Source organism: Spermophilus citellus, assembly GCF_964194105.1.
Source record: "Spermophilus citellus genome assembly, chromosome: 15".
Classification (NCBI taxonomy): Eukaryota; Metazoa; Chordata; class Mammalia; order Rodentia; family Sciuridae; genus Spermophilus; species Spermophilus citellus.
The window spans coordinates 15,713,992-15,737,546 of NC_138195.1; the positions used below are offsets into that span (position 1 = coordinate 15,713,992).

At 34.9% G+C, this 23,555-nt stretch overlaps 1 protein-coding gene across 2 annotated transcripts; it reads left to right on the top strand.

The window, feature by feature from the left end:
• Nucleotides 1-1,029: 1,029 nt before the first annotated feature.
• On the top strand, nt 1,030-21,806 carry ZNF25 (zinc finger protein 25). 2 transcript variants are annotated; one of them, XM_081267477.1, is made up of 7 exons: nt 1,030-1,169; nt 2,854-2,959; nt 3,067-3,183; nt 14,013-14,139; nt 14,868-14,963; nt 17,972-18,029; nt 18,484-21,806. In XM_081267477.1, the coding sequence occupies exons 3-7, from the start codon at nt 3,169-3,171 to the stop codon at nt 19,550-19,552; spliced, it is 1,365 nt and encodes a 454-aa protein (XP_081123603.1). In that variant the 5' UTR covers nt 1,030-1,169; nt 2,854-2,959; nt 3,067-3,168; the 3' UTR covers nt 19,553-21,806. The 2 variants fall into 2 exon arrangements, with proteins under 2 accessions (XP_081123603.1, XP_081123604.1); XM_081267478.1 differs by lacking the exon at nt 2,854-2,959.
• Nucleotides 21,807-23,555: the final 1,749 nt, after the last annotated feature.

A 23,555-nucleotide genomic window follows, 5' to 3' on the forward strand; every position in this document is an offset into this window, starting at 1 on the left:
CTACCAAGGTCACTGTAAAATTAATATTTATGGCCATAGGTTTCTCAATGTAGCTAAGAAGTTTCATTAACACCACAGGCACACTAAGATGAAGTCTGCCAGGCCAGGACCCCAGCACCCTCATTAACATACAATTGAATTGCAGAAGAAGCTCCCCCTCCTCCAATATTATAGTCTCCGAGACAGAGAGATGACCAACTAGGGCCCAAAACTCCTGCAATCTATGTGAAGCGTGAGTAAACATCTGATTAGCGCGGACCGCAGAAGGTAGACCACAGTTCTCAAGGTAAACATAAGGCAGCAATAAATTTGGAAGCAGCACTGTTTCCTTTGCCGTTCTCTGCCCACAGGCTATCCTCTCTAGAAAGCGTTCTTTGCTTGAATCTTTTTTAAAAACTAAATTCTCTTGACTTTTCGTGTCTGACTTTAGCTTTTATTAAGTTGGTATATAAGAACTGAAGTTTGGAGCTTCAGCTCTCCACTATCCTGTGTCAGCTTAATGAGCTCAATTATTTTGAGACTCTTTTCAGAATTTCAGGTTGTCGTATCTAGTCAATAGCACTTGGCACTTTCTCTAGGCTTCAGTCTGAAAATACATTTTTGTTAACTAAAGAAATATAAAGGCATCAATTATCTGAACTAAGATTTACTGGACTTTTACGAACTCAGGCCTGAAGAAATGAAAGTCTGGGTGTCCATGGAGTTTTTAGATTTAAAGCTACAATCCCTTTTCTTTCCCATATGCTTCCTTTATACCTGTCCTTATTTCTTCTGTCGTACATCACTATAGTACTGAGTCCCAACCACGTTACCTAAGTTGTCCATCAATATCACTTCGGGTGGTTTTCTGCCTTTAAGCCAATTTTAACCACTCCATGAATAACCAAAAGCTCAAGTCTCCAGAAAAGCCCAGCAGGAATCATCAGATCACTAGAGGGCGCCAAATCGCTTAACTTCATCCAAATTAGTGTCAAAGCGGAGGCTTCCCCCCCTCCCCCCCCCGCCAGGGTGCGCTCTGCGCATGTGCAATGCCCTTTCCTTTCTGTCTGGGCGGCTTTGTCTTACACCGCAGGGGGTTGAAGACTCCGGTGCTACCAGGTCTCCGCAGCGCAGCTGAGGGCGGGGCCTGGGCTCAGAGTGGCCTGGGATCGGAGACAGATCCCTTGCAGGTGTGTCGAAGGCCTCTGTGGGCGGGTCGGGAGCGGGGAAGCTGGACTTTGCGACAGCCGGGTCAAAATCTGGAGGCCGCGGCCTGCGCCGAGAGCCTACAGGGCCTGCGGGAGGGGCTTGGCCGGGAAGCCGGCCTTTTGCACAGCCGACCTTCTCCAAAAGTTGTTGTCGCGACCTGTGAGGGGCAACCCAGGAGGGCCCACTCTGCAGGGAAAGCAGGCCGGGCCGCCCGGAGGGAGCGGCTCTGTAACGTGGAGCTTGACCCGCGGCGTCCAAGCGCGTCTGCGACGCTGGCTGTAGCCAGGCTTGGCTCAGATCCAGTGTGTGGGGCTGGATGGGCGAGCTGATCTCAGGGTGATTCAATCATCTGTAAAATGATGATGAAAGCACCCTTGAGGGTCGTTTGCTGGCCTGAATAAGGCAGTAGATGTAAATAATAAGGAATTAATAAAGGTGAGCTGCTTTTATTACAAGGCATGTTGTTGTTTTCATTATTGGCTCCTTTAACCATTGGCAGTAACCACCTCCGTTTTAATAAATTATAGTATTACAGGTTCAGAGATATAAATTGGTTTACTCGGAATTAGGATTTAAACTCTCACTGTTTTTACTCTGTAGTTAATGCTCTTTCCTACATTAAAATCCAGTCTTAGTTTGTAGTTAAGCAAGCAGTTGTACTTAAGCACCACCAGAGTATGGTTGTGAAGTGTATTGAACATCATCTCTCCGTGTAGTGTTCTATTTCCAAAAATTCTTGGGATTCCTTTAGAACCCTTGGCTCAAAAAGCCAATTAAGACCCTTCCTACATCCTCCAACCTGATTGTTCTCAGGGAGCGCATAAATTGAAACCAGAGTTTGAGCTTTCAATTTTAAATTTCTCTAAGAAGTTGGAAATTCTATCAAGGCTAAAGGCTAATTTCTAGAGGGGAAATGGTAGAGACAGACTTAAAAAAAAAAAAAAAACAACTGTGATTCTTCCATGCTTTTTATTATGTAGGTGATGTGATAATGCCTCTGATGGCTGGTGGTATCTGGGCTTATAATTATCATCTTTTAAGCGCAGGGTGGCTGGAAGTTGTTTCTGCTGCTTATGAAAAGGACCACAGGATTGTGGCATCTGTTGTCTTTGCTACATCTATGAAGTGTCTGGGAATTTTGGAGCCAAAGTACTATTTTAGAAGCTAGATTTATGTGTCAGCAGATTAGGGGCCATGTCAATTTATCAAGGCTGAACTAAATTTTACCCTAGACCCAGCCTAAATTTGAGAGGTCAGTGGAATCCAGGGCACTATCTAGATTTGTGGTCCTGGGTAAAGACTTTAAAAATCACATGAGAGGTTGTTCAAGATTACCTGATTTTTCCTTATATTAAAGGTAGCAGCATTGAAACTAAGCCTAAGGTAGAACTGAAGTCTCCAGATTCACTATATCAAAAGAAACTAATTTAAGGAGAAGAACTGTCTCATTTTTGAAAACTCTGAAATAACTTTATAATTGTGGGATTTATAATATTAAAAGGAAAAATTGTTATGACATGTAAACTAAACACCTTTTATATATCAATAAATATATCAATTCATCATCTGTAATGCTAGACATAGGGATCCATATTTGGATATATTATACATCTTATTTAATCTGTTATTTATTATTTATGTTTTCAATTCTTTTGTGTTATTCAGTGAACATACACATAATTTTCAAAGCAACCAATAAGAAAGAAATGTTTAGATTCACTCAAAAATATCCCAGGTTCATCAAGATTATGTCAGAGTCATCGATGGACAGGTGGGTACTACTTCATCATGGTACTTCCTATTCCTTCTCATGGGTCAAAGGGACATTTTTCCAGGGGTTTATATTTTACTAAAATATTGTATGGAAATTTCCCACAGGAGATTCCTGGAGCTGTAACATATGGTCTCTTATGACTTTTCTCTTACAACTTTCCCTGCTCGGGCTTTATAGTTTCTACCCTTTCCCAAGAGCAGCAGAAAATGAACAAGTTCAAGGTGAGTCATTTATTTAGCCTTTGTTTCACTTTGTGTATGTGTGTTTAATGTGTGTATGTGTTTTTAAGAGAGCTCAGGTATTTAACTAGAAAGGGAGCTATGTTACAGATCATCTTCAAGGAAAACACTGCTCTCAAAGTATGGTCTTAAGACCCCTGGGAACCTAAGACCCTCTCAAGGGGTCTTTAAATTCAAAACTCTAGTGCTAAGATGCTAATTGCACTGCTGGTATGAAAGCAATGGTGATAGGTTCCTGCCTATCTACTATTGGCATGAATTAAGATAAGGACACCTAATTTATAATCATTGTATTCCTCCAAGTAAAAACCTGCCATTTACTTAAGGATAACCTTAATAAAATAGTAAAAATTATTAATTTTATTAAATATTGACCCTCAAGTGCATATATTTTTAATATTCCATGTGATGAAATGGAAAGTTAAAATAATGCGCTTCTTATCCTGAACAGTTAGTTGTCTGGTCTGGATAACAAGCCCTTGTGCAATTATTTGATTTGTGCACATGCTTTTCATGGAAGACCTTTTTTACATGAAAGAACAAATGGCAAAAAAAAGCTATAGTTATTTACACTTGGGTATTTAACAAACCAAAAGTGAATGAAGTTGGGCTGGGGTTGTAGCTCAGTGGTAGAGCGCTTACCTAGCATGTGCAAGGCACTGGGTTCGATCCTCAGCACCACATAAAAAAATAAATAAATAAAATAAAGGCATCATTTCCGACTACAACTAAAATAAATAAATAAATAAATAAGTAGATTAAGTGAGCCTGTCACTTCAAGGTATCTTTTTGCCAATATTAAAATTTGGGCTTTAAGGTAAAAATTAGATTTTTGTAGAACTTGTATCTTTATCATGAATTGGACAACTTTCTAATATATAAAAGACTTCTGATAATATTGGTGCTGATACTAACATAATTTTTCAAATGTATAATAAAAATTTTCAAAAGTAGAATACATATATAAGTATGTGTGTGTGTGTGTGTGTGTGTGTGTGTGTGTATATATAGTGTTATTAGGGTGCTCTACCCCTGAGCTACATCTCCAGCTCACTAAGTTGCCCAGGCTGGTCTCTGGCCTCAAAATTGCAATCCTCTTACCTCAGCTGCCCAAGTAGCTGAGTTGCAGGCTTGTGCCACAGTGCCTAGAAACAATTGAGTAATATTTCTGAAGCATATGCTCAGAGATAGAGTCAAGTAATTTGAGAGGACAGAGCAATACAAAGAAATAAAGGACACATAGTTTTTTAGATTTAAAGTTAATTAGACCATTCTAAAAAGTGGTATTTGTGGTAAATCCTCAATTAAATGAGATAGGGAACTATGTAGAAATCTAGTGGCAAAACATGTTAAATAGAGGAACAGCAAATACAGTCACTCTGAGGCATGTTCTAGAAACCATATCAGGATATTATAGCTAGAGAGAAGTGACCTTGGAAGAGAATGGCAAGAAGTAACATCAAAGAAGTAGAAGAAGCTAGAAGATGTAGGACCTTGCGGACTGTAGAACTTTGAATGTTGTTTTTATTTGTTCATTTAAAATGTACAATATATATGTAACTTAAGGAATATTAATTAACATCAGCCCTGTTGGGCTTAAGAAATGTGTATTACTGGTTACAACTGATGGTCTTGATCTCACCATTACCAGGAAAAACGAATACTGAATTCTGTTATCAGTTCATTGGTTTTTAAAAATTTACTTTAAATAAAACAACATAATTGTCAATTAAACATCCAGCCCTCTGCTAAGCATTAGTATATTCTTCTCACATAATCCTCAAGTCACTTTTTGAAATGTTCATACTACCGTATCACAAACTTTTGCTATGGACTTTACCTGTTACCAATTGAAAATCACAATCTTTGGGCATCTTGCTAGAAACAAAGGAGAAAGTAAGTAAAAGGAAGCTAAGATTCAACCTATTCAACAGAACCAATTAAAAACTAGAGTAGGACCTACAGTTCTGCTACAGCAAATCCTGAATATATTTTTATCTTTTATTTGAAATCGTCCTTATCCAAAATTCATTGGGGAGTACATGTGTTTTCCTATCATCTACAATTAATTGCTCAGTGGTCAGTCTGGGACAATAAAAACAGTTAATGAGCCTGTTTCCTGTGGGGGTTTTTCATTTGTTTGAGATAGGGTCTCACTATGATGCCCAACCTTGTCTCAAATTCCTGAGCTCAGGTGATTCTCCTGCTTCAGCCTCCTTAAGTAGCTGGAACTATAGATCAGGGGTACCATGCCCAGCTCTGCTTTTTTTTTTTTTTTTTTTTTAAGTGCAGTTGTCATTACCAACTCCTTGAAAATTTTATTTGTTGCAGGTTCTGGAACTGTTTGTCTATAGCCATTTTGGCCAGAGTAGATTTCTCTTTTTTTGTATTCCTTCTTGCATCTCTCTACTTTTATTGGTGCAACTCTCTGCTTTTGAAAAATCCTTTATATTTACTATTTTTATTTTGGAGGAGGGTTTGCTAGTGGAAAGTTCTGTTTTGTTTATTTGCACTGTGTATAGAATTCTTCGTTGGTAGTTCTTATCTTTGAAAACACTGAAAAGCATAAATAGTCTTGTGCTACTGATGCTGTTAAAAATATACCTGTCCCTTTGTCAGATCTTTAAAGCAAATTTGTCTGTTTGGGGCTAACTGCTTTCGAGATGTATTTTACCATTGTGTGTTTATGTGTGGATTTTTCTTTATCCTAATGAAATTTATTTGTACTTCTTTGGGTTTGAGGATTTGTGTTTTGAGTATTATACTTATTGACTTTAAGCTCTACTTTTTGTGTTATTGTATTTTTTGATTAACCTGGAAATTATACTATGTCTGGTTAACCTATGTAATATCTTCAAATAACATACTGTTTATTCATAAACAGTGAAGTAAACTTTCAGTAGTATAATTCTGTTCCTATTCTTCCCATTCTTTGTGGCCTTTTTCTTTAGTTCATTTGTAATATATTTTTAACAAGTATTTACTTGTTATTTTTGCTTGAAACATTTACTAATATTTTAAAGAAATCCCCCAGAAATGAGTAGTTGTTTTCTGAAATATTCTAATCTTCTGAATTTTTGCCTTTGTTCATCTTTGGATTCTCAGTTTTCTGATTAATTTTGGAAACCTTGATTTCCTAGGTAAAGGGCTTGTTCTAATTGTTAGGGTGAGATCAGTCTATCTTTTGATATTCTACATTGTACTCAGAACCAATGTTTTAAATCCTTAGTGTAAAGATACTAGCTCTAATCTGCTTTTCTGCTCTCTTTTCCATGGCTTTGAACTTTACAAATGTCTTGAAATTTCTAAGCAGAGGAATAGTGCTCATCTCAGTGGATTTTCCATTTTTCCAAGATCCTGATCCCTCAAATCCTAGTTACTATTATCCTTTCATGCTTTTATACAGCTATTTAGTATGTTTTGTCTTTATTTTTAGTTGTGGTTAAAGACACATAAAATTTACCATTTAACTTTTTCAAGTGTTTAGTTCAGTGGCATTACATACCTTCACATTGTTACTTAATAGTTACCACTTACCAACATTTATCTCCATAACTTTTTTCATCTCACAACCCATTACATAACAATTCTGTTCCCTCTTCTCCCAATCCCTGGCAACTAACTACTAATGTTATTTTCTGTCTGTATGAATTTGACTACTGTAGGTATCTTGTGTAAGTGAATCATACAATATTTGTCTTTCTCTGACTGATTAATTTCACTTAGTGTAATTCTTCAAGTTTCATCCATGTTGTAGCCTGTGTCAAAATTTCCTTCTTTTTAAAAGTGGAATAATATTAGATTGGTTATATAAACTACATTATGTTTATCCATTCATACATTCATGGGCACTTGGTTTACTTTTTCCTCTTGGTTATTATAAATAATGCTGATTTGAACATAGATGAACAAATACTATTTGAGTCCCTGCTTTTATTTCTATAAGATATATACCCAGAAAGGGAATTTCTGGATCATTTTGTAATTTTTTGAGGAGCTGTCATACTGTTTTCCATAGTGGCTACATCATTTTACATTCTAACCAAAAACACACAGGGTTCCAGTTTCTCTAGTCTTTACCAACATTGTTATTTTATTGTTTTTAAAGAATAGCTATCCTAGTGGGTATAAAATGATTTATACTTTTTGTTATGTTGTTATTTTTTTAACTCAGCAAAATATACTCTTTGGGGTTGTACATTTTATTGACTTTTGACACATTCATAAAAGCATGTAATCATCACCACACTCAAGCTACTGACAGTTCCACAACCTCAAAATTCCCTTATTCCCTCTTTGTAGCCTTTTTATCCAAATTCCTAGCAATCACTGATCTATTCTGCATTCTTATAATTTTGCCTTTCCCTGACTATCACATAAATTCAATTTATATTGAATTGATTTTTTAAAAGACTGACTTCTTTAATTCAGCATAATGCATTTGAGATTTGATCATATTGTAATATATCAAAAGTTTGTTCTTTTTTGTTATTAAATGGGATTCAGTTGTATGGATATACATCATTTATACATTTACTAGTTGAAAACTTATTTCCATCTTTTTGGGGGGCAATTGTGAACAGGGCTTTTTCAGATACTTGTGTGGTGAGTTTTGTGTGAACATAGATTTTATTTTTCTTGGGTAAATACTAGGAGTGGGCTTTCTAGGTTACAGGTATTATCTTTAACTTTTTTAAAAAATATTTATTTTCTAGTTTTAGGTGGACACAATATCTTTATTTTTTATTTTTATGTGGTGTTGAAGATCAAACCCAGCACCCCGTGCATGCCAGGCGAGCACGCTACCACTTGAGCCACATCCCCAGCCCAATTTAACTTTATAAGAATTCCGTTTCCCAGAATAGATATACTATTTTGTATTCCTGCTGCAATGTATTAGAGATCCATTTGCTTCTCATTACTTGTTAGCACTTAATATTATCAGTTTTTTTAAGTCATGCTGATGGTTGAGTAGTAGTATCCCATTATATATTAATTTTCATTTCCCTAATGTTTAATGATATTGAATATATTTTGGTGGGTTTACATGTTGTTTCTGTACCTTATTTTTATGAAGTATCTATTCAAATCTTTAGTTCATTTTTAAATTGGGTTTTTTCTTGTTGAGTTTTGAGAGCTTTTTTTATGTTCTGGACATAAGTGACTTGTAAATTTTCAAACATTTTATCATTATCTATGGGTTTTCTCTTCATTTATTTAACAGTGTCATTGAAGAGCTAATTTTGATAAGCTCCATATTTTTTCTTTTTTTAGTTTCTTTTGGTATCATGTCTAAAATATCTGCTTTAACCAAAAGTCACAAAGCCTTTTTCTTTCTAAAAATTTTATAGTTTTACATGATTTTTAGGTGATATTTATATAAATTATTGGCTTGGTTTCATTTTTAGATACTTTCCTTTATACATGTATTTCTGTATGTTCCAGTACCATTTATTGAAAAGTAATATTATGTATCTATGTGTGTTTGTAATCTATGCATAATCTTAATATATTGGCTCATATATATAGATAGCTCTGAAAATAATTATAGATACATGCATATAAGTGTGTCAGTATACATACATGTATTCCCTAACTGTGCTAAGAAGACCTAGGAGCAATGACACCCAGTTGCAATGAGCATTCCTAGTGCCCACATCCATATTTTTATACCATTTTTCAATAAAAGAACTAGAACTTCTTGGATAATTTGTTGATTCTAGGACTGAAGCAAAGGAAATACAAAATAAACCAAGGGAATTTTGTGCCATCAGAAAGTAAGGAAATGCTGTAACATAAAAGTAAACAAATGATTGGGGCATGTCAAATAGACACAAGAACCAATCTATAAGAGCTCCTCATTGGCAAAGCTGAAGCAATTTGAGCAACAAAACAAGTATGCAGTATTATATTCTAACTAAAAACATTTTTAAAAACCAGGTCATGTTGATATAAGTAAATGAATAAATAGGTAAATAATGAGAAGAGACAAATCTTTATGAAGAACCCCATGTGATATATAGAGATACTGTCCCTCTAGGAAGTGGAGTTTATTACCACATTCTCTTCTTGCATATGGGCTGGACTTTGATTTGCTTTCAAAAAATAGAATGTGAAAAATAAAAGTAGCTACTTTACAATGGAGAAAAATGGTAAACACTACCCTAACAAAGTAAGCCAAGTTAACGTCACTAGTAATATTATGAACCCCCTGTTATATTTTGATAAGGGCTCTCTATTATTCTTCCCCTAAACCTAAAATCTTAGTCTAATCATGAGACAACCTTTAGGCAAATCCAACTTGAGGGGCGATACATAAAACATTTGAGTAATATTCTTCAAAACTGTCAAGGTCATAAAAATTAAGGAAAGGTCTAGGGACATAGCTCACCATGTGCAAGGCTGTGGGTTCAATTCCCAGAACTTCAAAAATAAATAATAATGTTTTTAAAAAATCAAGGAAGACTCATAAACCAAGAGACTAAGCAGACTTTTAAAACATCAAAATACTCTTTTATTGCATTGATCTTTGTGTTTATACTTTTTTATTAGCGCAATATCTTCCTTAATATAGCAGCGAGTCTTGAAACCAGATAGTGTGAATCCGCATAATTTGTTTTTTTGCAAAAGCTATTTTAATTCCATTACTTTTCCTTATATTTTTAGAATCAGCTATTGACATCTACCAAAAAAAAGCCTTCTAAGGTTTTGATTGGAATTACATTAAATATACAGATTATATTAAGAAGAGTTGGCATGGTTCAGAGTCAATTTAACACCCCATTTATTTAGGTCTTTGACCTCTTTGTTTGTTGTTTTGTAGTTTTTGGATATAGACCATGCTAAAAGTTTAGATTAACACTCAAGTATTTCATTTTTGTTGGTATTGTAAATAATATTGATTTCGCTTTTTTATTTCTACTTGGTTTTTATTAGCATATAGAAATATAGATTTTTAAAAACAAATTTGGTCTGTGACCTTAATAAGCTTAATGATTAGTTCCAGAATTTGTTTTAAAGATTCTTGGAGACTGTCCACATAAGTAAATGTCATCTGAAAACAGAAACAGTTTTATTTTTCCTCTTTGTAATCTGTATGCTTTTCTTTAGCCAGTGCTATTATTTCTAATATGATATTAAGTAAGAGTACTGAAATTAAACATTTTTTTCCTGTCATTAGGGGTAAAGAATTTAGCCATTCAGTAAGTGTTGTGCTTGCTACAAATTTTATATAAATGTCTTTTTTAGATTAAGGAAGTTCCCTTCTGCATCAGTTGGCTTCTGTCACTATAATAAATACCTTATAAAGAGAAAAGGGTTATTTGGGATCATACTTTTAGAGATTTCAGTCCATGATCAGTTGAAACCTGTTGCATTTACACCTGTGTTGAAGCAGCACATCATGCCATGAGCACATGATTGAGCAAAACTGCTCTCATGGCCAGAAAGCAAAAGAAAGAGAAAGGGACCAGGGTCCCACAGTCACCTTCAAAGGGATAGTTCCAGTGACCCCAAAGACCTCCTACTAGACCCTGCTTCCTTAAGGTTCTACCCAATAGTAAGGCTCTGTTTCCAATGGAGTTACCCTAGGGAGCAAGCCTTTACTAAATGTTCTTTGGAGGAAACTGAAAAGCAAATTATAATATCTTTTTCACCTAATTTGTTCAGAGGTTTAATCATGAATGATAATTATTTTTAAAATTTGTGAAAAGCTTTTTCTGTATCTGTTGAGATGATGATGATATTTTTCTTTTTTAATTTTTTCATGTTTATGACTTACATTGATATTTTTATTTTGAGCCAGAATTGCAACAACAGGATAAATCATCTAATCTTCAGTTTTGTAGATCTCTTTCTTTTGCCTGCTCAAATCTGATAGTGACCCTCTCAAGTGAATTTTTAATTTCAGTTATTCTAACTTTGAACTCTGTAACTTCTTTCCCTTTTAAAACATTTTTTTTTAAAGGGAGAGTGAGAGAGGAGAGAGAGAGAGAGAGAATTTTTTTTTAATATTTATTTTTTAGTTCTCGGCAGACACAACATCTTTGTTGGTATGTGGTGCTGAGGATCGAACTGGGGCCGCACGCATACCAAGCGAGTGCACTACCGCTTGAGCCACATCCCCAGCCCTAAAACATTTTTTTATTGATATTCTTTACTTGTTTATACATAGTCTTGGTTTCCTTTAGTTCTTTGTCCACAATTTCCTATACTTCCTTGAGCATGCTTCAAAGAGTTGATTTAAAGTGTCTATGTAGGCCAGGCGCAGTGGTGCACACCTGTAATCCCGGTGGCTTGGGAGGAGGCTGAGGCAGGAAGATTGCAAGTTCAAAACCAGCTTCAGCAAAAGCGAGGTGCTAAGCAACTCCGTGAGACCCTTTCTCTAAATAAAGTACAAAATAGGGCTTGGGTTGTGGCTCAGTAGTGGAGTGCCCCTGAGTTCAGTCCCCAGTCATCCCCCGCAAAACAAAAAACAAAAAAACCCAACAACTTTGAGTTTATTTTTGAATAACAGTAAACAAAGTACTCACTTATTATTTTCAAATAGTTGCTGATATTTTAACCAAGAGTAGAGAACAATTTCTTCTTTCCTACCCACCATAAAATTAACTTTTATTGTCACTTATCATGAAAAAGGAAGTTACTCAACAATCATGCATTAATAATATAAGAAGAAAGCAGAAAGTGTGAATTAACTTTTTCAATTGTTGTGAATTTCCCAAAACAAAAGCAAAATAGAAGAAAACTGTTAATACAAATCTTCAGTATTAAGTAATTTGGGACAGTAAAGAAACTTACAAACCAGAAATTAAAAACTCATGATAGAAATGGAAAAGCAAGTAAATACAAAATGTAGGTTCATTAACTTAGGAAAAATATAGCAGAACAGAAACTCAAGGTTTCTGTTAAGTTACAACATGCTCAAGGAAGAAGAAGTGAATGAAGGTACAATAAATGACATGAAATAAATGAATGGACAAGAGATCAAAGTTAGGGCAGAAACAAAATGAATGAGGATCAGGAAGATTTGAGTAATAAAAGTAAAAGAAAGACAAAGTAGAGTCCCTAAGGTACAAAAACCAAATAACAAAAGAGAATAAAATTTTAAACTATAATTCAAGGGGGGGCTGGGGTTATGGCTCAGCAGTAGAGCGTTTGCCTAGCATGTTCGAGGCCCTGGGTTCGATCCTCAGCACCACATTTTTTAAAAAATAAATAAGTAAATAAAATAAAGATATTGTGTCCAACTACAACTAAAAAATAAATAGTAAAAAAAAAACTATAATTCAAGGAACTTTTCAGAAAGAGAAGAACTGAATCTACTTATTGAAAAGACCCTCTGTATGCCACAAAGCATTGATTCAGAATGGTAACCCCCATACGTATTTAAAAGTAATTAAAAAGTTCTCTGGTCTCAAGGGGGAAAAGTACAAATCACTTGCCAAGGAAGGAAAATAAAATTGACATAATTCTTAGTACCAAATTATATAAACATAAAATAATAGAAAGCGTTTTCAAGAAATTAAGAAAAACGTATGAATCAGGAATTTATGCCCAACCAAGTTATTGTTCAAGTGAAAATACATTTCAGATCCTATGGAATATAAATAAAGCATTTATCAGAAGAAATTTTATAGCCTTAAATTGTTTCTTTTAATACAAATAAAAGAAATTAGCATCCTAACTCTGGCCACCAAATCATAATAATCTGGGAGCTATCCTCTGTCTTCTTCCCAGTAGCTATTAATTACCAGCTAATTACAGTTATATTATACTATTTTGCCATACTACTGCTACTGCTGCTGCTACTTTATGTAAATGCCTATTGCTTATATCTGTCTCTTTGTGATGTGCCATTTGCTACTTCTGCTTTATAGTTTTCTTCTAAACTACTTATCTGCTATAACTCCAGCGCTTACATCTGTATCTTCAGTGGCTCCTATTGTCTGTATTTACATCTACAAAGTGAAGGAGTGAGCATCCCTAAGATGTATAAGATAGTCTACATACTGTGATGTAGATATTGTTCTCTTATATAAATTTTATTCCTTAAATTCCTTAAATTTAAGACTTGTTAACCTATTTTAATAGGTGTAACATATTAATAAGCAACTATTAAATATATGAAAAATATAATCAATGGGTCAAAAGACATAATTTCTTTATGTTCTGTCACTTGAATTTATAACATAATTAATCTTCATCCTATAACCTATTCTCCTATTATACTGTGTTTTTTGTAGTTTAACTTTCATCATTTCTCATGCCCCATGCTTTTTCCAGTCATGTATTGTTTATTCTTAAAATGTACATAAATCAGGTTGACCATCTAAAAAAATCTAACATGACAATACAAAATGCAAATAACTTTCCCCATTTGTAACCATCTTGTATCTCGTATCATATTTGACAATACACCCAATACACATATTGCCTTTAAGCATTTACATCTTTGCCTCATGTCAAAATATCAGTTCTTTGATAACAGAAAGAATTACTTTTATTCATCTTTGGTACCTCCAGGAGAGTTGCAGGCAGAGTAGGAGCTCAGTAAATGTGTATTGAACATATATCTGAGTATAAAATACTGTATATAGTTAGCAGTATAACTATCCAGAGTAAATTCTACAGTCAAAACAAAGCTAGTTTAATATGTTTTTTTTTTCCTCCTCAGTGCTAGGGATTAAACCTAGAGTTCCATGCAAGCAAAGCAAATGCTTTACCACTGAGTCATGTCCCCAGCCCTTACTGTATCTTTTCAATGGTACTCTTTTCTGGTCAGTTCAAATTTAATTGAAATATTGTTCCAGGGACCAGTGACATTTAAGGATGTTACTGTGGAATTCACCAAGGAGGAGTGGAAATTACTGACTCCTGCTCAGAGGACCCTGTACAAGGATGTCATGCTGGAGAACTACAATCACCTGGTCTCAGTGGGTGAGAAAAACTTCCTCATATATGTTTTATTCAGCTTTTTCACTGCTGTGACTGAAAGGACCTAACCAGAACAACTGTAGAGGAGAAAAGGTTTATTTAGGGCTCATGGTTTCAGAGGTCTTAGTCCATAGAAGCTGGCTGCATTCCTTGGGGCTCTAGGTGAGGCTGAATATCATGGTGGAAGAGTGTGGCGGAAGGAATAGTGTGGTGATCAGAAAGCAGAGAGAGAGAGAGAGAGGCCTCCACTTTCTATATACAAACATATACTTCATAGCCATGCCCTCAATAAACCACTTCCTCTAGCCACATTCTATCTGCCTCCAGTTGCCACTCAGTAAATCCCATCAGGGATCAATTCACTGATTAGATTAAGGCTATAACCCAATAATTTCTTCTCCAGACCTTCTTGTATAGCCTCATATGTGAACTTTTGGGGGAGACTTCACATCCAAACTATAACAATGTATAAATCCCAGTCATTTATATTTCTTCTCTCAGTTTCTGGAACATATAAGATCCTTATGGGGTTGAATGATATTAGCTTTGTTTCAGAGGTCAAACTTAATCCACTTTGGGTACCAAGAATAAGTGTTCCTACATCTCCAGTGAAAGAATCTAAAATTTGACAAGCCGAAGTGGAACTTCATTGTTTTCCTGAAATTGTATTTTTCTTATCCATACAAACTTCAAGCAATTTGTATCATTTTCTTTATTTTTTTCATTAATAGGTTATCGTGTGAGTAAGCCAAATCTGGTCTTCAAATTGAAGCAAGGAAAAGAGCCATGGGTATTGGAAGTAGAATTTCCACGTCGGCGTTGTCCTGGTAACTTAGAAATTATATTCCATTATTAGTCAGGTGGTTGATGCTTCTTGATTTTTGAAATACTTTTCAGGAATTTCTCTAAATTCCGTAGACTTCTGGAAATGATTGAGAACACTTTATCTGTACATGTAATAAACCTAAATCATACCTCAAATTTCTGTTATCACCACTAAATTCCTCACTTGCTAACTATTTTAAAATAGATTTACTTCTATTTTCTATATTTTCAGAATTGAAACCATATCTAACCTTAACTGAGATTTTTGTCTTTTCTCTAGAATACAGTAACTTCCTCCCTGCACATTATAATATGTGATTATAATCTTAGAAAGTGTTCACAAATATGAGCTATATTTTTTCAAAGAAAACAAAAAAACTGAAAAATGTATTTTTAACACCAGTTGCAACAGTTTTAACTTCCTCATCTCTCCTTAAACTCTGAACTCAAATTATAAACCACTATGTTGTTCATCATTTTCTTTCATGTGGGGTTTTCCTTCACACAAAGTGTTGATTATTCCTAAAATCTTCAGTACCTTATTTGGGGTATTATGACACCAAGAGAATCACATCCTGCTTCTTAAAATCTTTTTCATTATCTTCTGACTGTTGTATTGCTTGGTACATATTAGTTGCTCACAAGGTATTTGTTGAAAGAATGAAATGATTTGTAAGAAACCGACAATCTCTATTCTCTGCTGTATGCTCTTTTCACTAACTACTTCGAGGACTTATCCACTCTTAAGAATAAATCATGAATTTTTGTGCTGAGAACTCCTAAAGCTGACAGAATCTCTGTTCTATTTTTATTCTGGTTTCATATTTTACCTTCTTACAAGATAGTTCCACTGATTCTACTCCTTAAGGTCAAAATCAAATTATTAATTTAAATTCTCAAGGCCATTGTATAATGCAGCAGACTTCTATTGCCACTAGCCTGTCATGGTAAACTAATACTGACTCACTATTAGAGCATACATTTATGTTAATTTTCTGTCAAGAACAAGTCTGGCCCTCTCTTGCCTACTGCGACTTATTTGTCCTTGTAGCCCCCAATCACATGTTAATTTCCACTTTACCATTCTCTTATATGTTTTATATACATAGGCTCTTATTTCATACATATTCAAGTTAACTTTGCACAACTCAGTATCAAATAACTTTTCCCACAAGTGCCATGAAATTACAACCCCAAGCCTCTGCTCATAATCTTTTATTTTTAAAATATGAATAAATATGAAGAATGGTTCTAGGATCATGTTGAGTAACCTAATATTTAGGGAACATGTAGCAAATTAGAAGCAGAAATGAAGGAGCCAAGATTATGAAAGCACAATTCAAAACTCAAGTTGAATCTTATCTTTGGAAATGCAGGATTTTGATGGCTAGGATAAGTTCAGAACTGAAAATCCATGATGCTACAAGGAAATTCATCCTGTTGCAGGATGGCATGCCTCTGCTTTTTAAAAAGTCCTTCTTTTTGGATGTCTATGTTCCTGGATCTTCCTGTCCTAGTGAAAATTAAGCTAATTTTATTGCTAATGAAAGCTTAAACTTCTAACCATGAGAACATTGATGATCTGAGAAAATCACTTTAGCATTGACAGCTATATTATTATGGATAGACAAGGAAGAAATAAAGTATAAGTTTATAGTCTGTTAACTACAGTATTTCTCCTGATCTGCACTTTCACTTTCCTTTCAGTTCCCCACAGTCATCTGCAGTCTGAAAATATTAAACAGAAAATTCCAGAAATAAACAATTCATAGTTTTAAAATATATGTCATTCTGAGTACTGTGATGAAATCTAGTGTAGTTCCACTCTGTCTGGCCCAGATATGAATCAACTCTATCTAGCATATCTGTACTGTAACATGTTACCTGATTAGTCACTCAACAGCCATCTCGGTCATCAGATAGACTGTTGAGGGATCATAGCACTTATGTTAAGTAACCCTTATTTTATTTTATAATGGCCCCAAAGTTCAAGAGTAGTGATGCTGACAATGAAAATATGCCAAAATAAAGCCTTAAAGTGCTTCTTCTAAGTAGAAAGGTAAAAGTTGTATCTATCATAGGTATGTATGTATGTATAGAAAAAACTAAGTGTGTATATATATATATATATATATATATATATATAGAGAGAGAGAGAGAGAGAGAGAGAGAGAGAGAGAGAGAGAGACAGCACGCATTCAGTACTATCTGTGGTTTCAGGCATTACTGGAGTTTTGGAATATATCCCCTCCAGGTAAGGAGGAACTATTGAACTAGGAATCCTAACATAGTAATATAAATTTAAATTTGAGGGGATAAAGACTTATGCTTCTGGGCTTTTCTTTCTTTCTTTCTTTCTTTCTTTCTTTCTTTCTTTTTTTTTTTTTTTTTTTTGCACTGAGGATTGAGCCCAGGAGTACTTTGCCACTGAGCTACATCCCAGCCCTTTTTTATTTTGAGACAGATTGTTGCTAAGGTTCTAAGGCTGGCTTCAAACTTGTAAATCTCCTGCCTCAGCCCCCTGAGTTGCTACAATTACAAGCATGAGCTACTGCACCTGGATAGAATATGTTATGCTCCTCCATCAAATTTTATCTTCTTTCTGATAATTCCAATAAACACAATTATCCACCAATTTTTCTTACCCAAATTACTGTGGTGGATTGTCTTTAATGAACTCACAGCGTTCTCTGTGATTCACACTTCTTGTTCAGGATGATTTAAAAAATCTTTTGTTCTCTGTTCCATATTCTTTGGTTTTTGTCTTAATTTTTACATCCAAGTTTTTAAGGTCATATTTGTTTTAAATGTGCCAAAGGTACTTTGGTTTGTAATCATGTTCTTCCCACTGTCTATTACTGAAGTTTTTAATGTTTGTTCTGTGTTTTTCTAAAACAGAGGAATAGAATAAATTTCTATTTGAGAGTTCTTTCATTTTGATAGATTGATCTGAAACATAGAATCAACCCTACAATCATAATAATGTATTAAAATCTTGATTCCTTTGTAGAAGAACTATGGAATGACCATGGGGCAAAGTACCAGAAAAGTCAAGCTGGAAATTCAAGGCAAGTCAAGAGAAGTATTGTAAGAAAGTCTTGATGGGGGTACTAGAAATGAGATAGCACTAGTTAATACTAAATGTGAGAAAATACTGGAGTGAATTTTAAAGAAAGTAATCCAAATGGAAATGTCCTTTTTCACAGGAGAACTTACTCAAGATCAAGTTATTCAAACTTTGAAGTCATCTTCTTTGTTCTGAATTATACAAAAATCGAGGTTTTATTACACAAAGTAGAGTGCAGTCAGTTAAGAAACCTTATGTATGTTACGCAAGTTCAGTCTATGAAATGTTAAAGCACAGTGTAGGTCAGAGAATGTTTATAGTGGAGAAACCCTAAGAAGCTAAAGAATATGGGAACATCTCTAGAAGTCAGTCCTCAGAGCAACTTAGAAAATACATAGCACAAAAAAAAAGCATTAAAATTCCTATTGTTAATGAATTTGGAACTTTCTATTTAGGATCGGAGAACTCACAAAACATCAGAAAACTCATAACCAGGAGGAAACTTATGAATGTAACCAATGCGGAAAATCCTTCTGCCAAAAGTCTGCCCTCATAGTGCATCGACATACACATTACAAGAACAAATCCTATGAATGTGAAAAATGTGGGAAATCTTTCTCTATAAATGAAGACCTCATAAAACATCAGAAAATTCACACCAGAGATAAAACCTATGAATGTAAAGAATGTAAGAAAATTTTCTACCACCTATCATCTCTTAGTAGACATCTGAGAACCCATGCAGGGGAGAAACCCTATGAATGTAATCAGTGTGAAAAATCTTTCTATCAGAAACCACACCTCACAGAACATCAGAAAACACACACAGGGGAGAAACCCTTTGAGTGTACTGAATGTGGGAAGTTCTTCTATGTGAAGGCATACCTCATGGTACATCAGAAAACACATACAGGGGAAAAACCTTTTGAGTGTAAGGAATGTGGGAAAAACTTTTCTCAGAAGTCACACCTCACAGTACATCAAAGAACACACACAGGGGAGAAACCATATAAATGTAAGGAATGTGGGAAATTCTTTTCTAGAAATTCACACCTCAAAACTCATCAGAGGACTCACACAGGAGAAAAACCTTATGAATGTAAGGAATGTGGTAAATGCTTCTACCAGAAGTCAGCCCTCACAGTACATCAGCGAACTCATACAGGGGAAAAACCCTTTGAATGTAATAAATGTGGTAAAAACTTTTACTATAAATCAGACCTCACTAAACATCAAAGAAAACACACAGGAGAGAAACCCTATGAATGCACAGAGTGTGGTAAATCATTCTCTGTGAATTCAGTCCTCAGATTACATCAAAGGACTCATACAGGAGAGAAACCCTATGAATGCAAGGAATGTGGGAAATCCTTTTCTCAGAAGTCACATTTTACCATACATCAGAGAAAGCACACAGGGGAGAAACCCTATGAGTGTCAGGAGTGTGGGGACACCTTTATCCAGAAGTCACAACTCAACGCACATCAGAAGACACATACACGGAAGGGAAAAGCTGACAAATAGTATGAGTTGAGAATTTCTGTCTGAATTTATCCTTCAGTGTTATCAGATAATTTACACAAGAGAAACCTCATGAGTATCATCAATGAGGGAAAAATTTCAGCCACAATCATTACTCATAGAATATCAGCAAATGCATGGAGAGAAATTCTATAAATTTATTAGGGAGAAATTTTTACCACCCAGTAGACTATTAAATATCAGACAATATAGATGGCAAAACTCTACAAACTATAAAATATGAAGAAAAATATTTCTTTCAGAAGTTGTATTTTATTTTACATCATCACACAAGAGAAATCCTATAAGTAAATAAATGTCAAGATGTTTTCTAACAGAACAGTCAGCACTTTACATCCAAAGCTAACATGTATAAGAAACTCCTATGAATATCCTGAGTATTCATAAGTCTTTTTTACACAAGTTGCACTTATTAGAGAACTCAAGGTAGATAACTGCAAAGTTTGTAACAGGTATAGAAGCCTTTATTAAAGAACGGATATTTCAATGAATGTCATGTCATTGATAATTTGAATAATATTTCTATAAATATTTGAGAGATTTTCAACAAAATTTCAAATAATTTCTACTGATGGAAGCAGGCAAAAATGAATATTCCAAGGGATTTGATTTTCTTTTTAAATAAACCTGCAAATGTCCACAGATGTGAAGCTTTTTAAAATGCAAAAATAAATTGAGTAATCAGACAACATAATTAAACACACATGAAGGGTCTTTTAGTATGTGGGACTTTTGTGTGCATGTGATTTTGCTACAAAACATAACTTGTAGAAGTTGAACATGCAAGTAGAACCCATCCGTAATTGTACATAGAAAAACATGTAACCTTAGTTCAATAACTGTTACGTGTAGGAGGACGTGTCACATTATCTGAGCTGAGCAGTGATTGTTATGTATTGTAGTGTAATATTCTTTATTTTTCTTAGTGCATCTTTTCCTACCATTTCCTGGCACTTGTAACAATTATATAGACATTGTTACTGAACTAACACTTTAAAATGAAGCTGAAATGTTCTTGTAAAATGTTCAGCTGTCTTATGGTCAGCCAAATTTTGGAGTAGGGGCACATTTATTTTTAGCAAAAGTCTGAGCTGCCTTTAAAGCAGGTGACAACACTAACATGTATTATACTCTATATAATAGAAATAAATAGTGCTATGTAAGAAATATAATTATCTTACTGTTGGTGTTTTAGCAGAGTGTCTGTAATTATCTGTGCTTGTATTTTGTATGAGAGTCTTAAATGTTCTCCCAAACCTTTTTATCACTAGTAGAAGCAACATGGTATAACAGTTAAGAGTGAGGACTCTAGGCTACTAGCCTAGGCCTAGATTCCAGCAAAGGGGTCATGTCACTCACCTCCCTGTGCCTCAGTTTCTTTTATGTAAGAGTAGTGATAGTAACATCTTAATATTGCTTTGAGGTTGAAATGAGTTAATATTTTAAAGCACTTAGAATAGTGTCTGAGACACAAGAACTATATATTAGATATTATAGTAATTATAATGTGTATTTCTTGAATTATCCTATAAAAATAATGTTGGCAACCCAACACTCATCTCCCACCTTATTGCTTCCAGTGCCTTGGTTTGGTTTGGTTGTTTGTTTTCCCAGTGATTCTGGAAGAGATCCTGATTAGGCTAGGCCAGTGGTTGGCAAACCACAGCCCATCTGCCAGATCTGGTCCACTGCCCATTTTTGTGCAAGTTGATAAAAGTTTTTTTATTATTATTACTAAATGGCTGAAGAAACTTACAGAATATTTTGGGACACATGCAAATTATATGATATTCAAATTTCAGTGTCCATAGAGCACTTTGAGAACACTAATACAAATAAAAACCCATTTCTTTATGTTTTTTCTTGCCTGTGGTTGCCTTCACCAGTAGAGTTTAGTAGTTGTGACAGACCATATGGCCCACAGAACCTAAGACATTTACTACTTGGCACTTTACAAAATAAGTTTTCTGTTATGTAGAGCTGAAAACATTGCAGCCAATGTAAATGTATACTTTTATACATGAAATGTGATTCAGAAATGATGTAAACAGCAATTTGTGGGTGGATGTTTTTGTGCAGTATATTTATTTTATGCATTATATTTATATGTTTAAAACCTAAGCTTAGAAGTATTTTTTTCAAAAAAATGTGTTTTTTACTTGCTGTATTGACATAAAATCAAAACAAATTTACTGATGGAGTGTAAGAAACATATATGAAATAAACTTTGCCTAAATTGAATTGTATTGTTAATTGATCCTTTCCTACAGTATTTCTTTATTTTCTTCCAAGTCAATGAGCAGTTTTCCCCATATTGTTTTATAGTTTGCTCACTATCCCATCACAAGTTACCATCTCTGTGTTATATTTGACATGACCTAATGACAGAAATTTGTAATACCTAACTCCAATAGCTGTGTTATTAGTAACCTATAAAATTATTATCTATATTTCCTATATAAATGATTATTAATTTAAGGTAGTTCAACTTAGATTTTTTTTTTTACTTTATGATGGTATGAATGCAATACACATTCAGTAGAAATAATACTTCAAGTTTTAAATTTTTATCTTCTCTCAGGCTATTAACATGAGGTATAATATTCCTTCCTATCACTAAGCAGCAGAAGCAAATCAACAACAATCAGTCAGCCACACAGTCACAGGATAAAAAAAAAATGTGTTGGTAAGCTATAGTATTCAGTAGGTTAGGTATTTTAAATTCATTTTTGACTTGATATTTTCAACTTAAAATGGGCTTCATGGGATATAACCCCAATGTAAGTCAAGCAGCATCTGTAACTGCCAGTTGCTGCTCTAATCTAAATGCCACCAGCACCTTACTTCCCCTTCCTAATATAGATGACTTTTTGATGTTGAACTTCTTAAGCATACATCACTCTAATTTGTCTGATAAACACTTAATATGATATTTAGTGATTGCTTATATTTTAAGAAGGACATACTTTGTACTTACTGCTATAACTTTTGTACACTATGGTAAAATATTATCAATATCTCTTTCTACTCAAACCATCTATGAGAGGTTTAGGCACGGGCATGCATTTAGAGTTATTCTTTATTGCAACCTATTGTGAAAGAAAAGCCATTTTCTAAATCCCTCAAGCTTCTCCACCAAAAAATAAAAGTTAATTAGTACTTTCTTGGGATAACTATGGCAAATCTGTTATTAAGAATAAAGTCTGTACTGATAAGAACACTTAAAAATAGTACTATAGCTGATGAGAATATGATATTTCTATTCTACAAATTCAATCCTGAGACTATTTCTTGGCCATAATCTCAAATCACAAATTATTAACCACCAAAATTGATAAGAGAACTGATGAGACATTGATAGCAGTTAATCCAATACAATCTCTCACTAGTACATGTGTTCATTGCCGCAGTCTGGCTGGGCACAATTCAGGAGCCACTTGTCAAAAGAAACGAACTTTATTTTTAGAACTACAAACACCAAACAAAACAGCTCCTCAGGAAAAAACCCTCAGAGCCCAACTGCCACCACCGGCTTCCACAAGCCTTTCACCCACACAAGCCTCACCACCTCCCACAATCCTCCTGCTCTTGAGGCCGATTGGCTGGGTCGCGTGGGCGGAGCCAAAGAAGTCCCCGAATGAGCAGCTCTGTGGTCTGAAAGGGCAGGGAAACCGCCCAATGAACATCACCGCAGAGGAGCCAATCAGCTAGATGTTGCTGGGGCCTCTGTGAGCCAATCATCAGCTGGCAGTCTGAAGGGCAGGGAAACAGCCCAATGAACATCACCACAGAGGAGCCAATCAGCTAGATGTTGCTGGGGCCGCTGTGAGCCAATCATCAGCTGGCAGTCTGAAGGGCGGGGAAACAGCCCAATGAACATCACCACAGAGAAGCCAATCAGCTAGATGTTGCTGGGGCCTCTGTGAGCCAATCATCAGCCGGCGCTGGAAGTTTGCTGGCAGCTGGAAGTTTGCTGGGGCCCCTT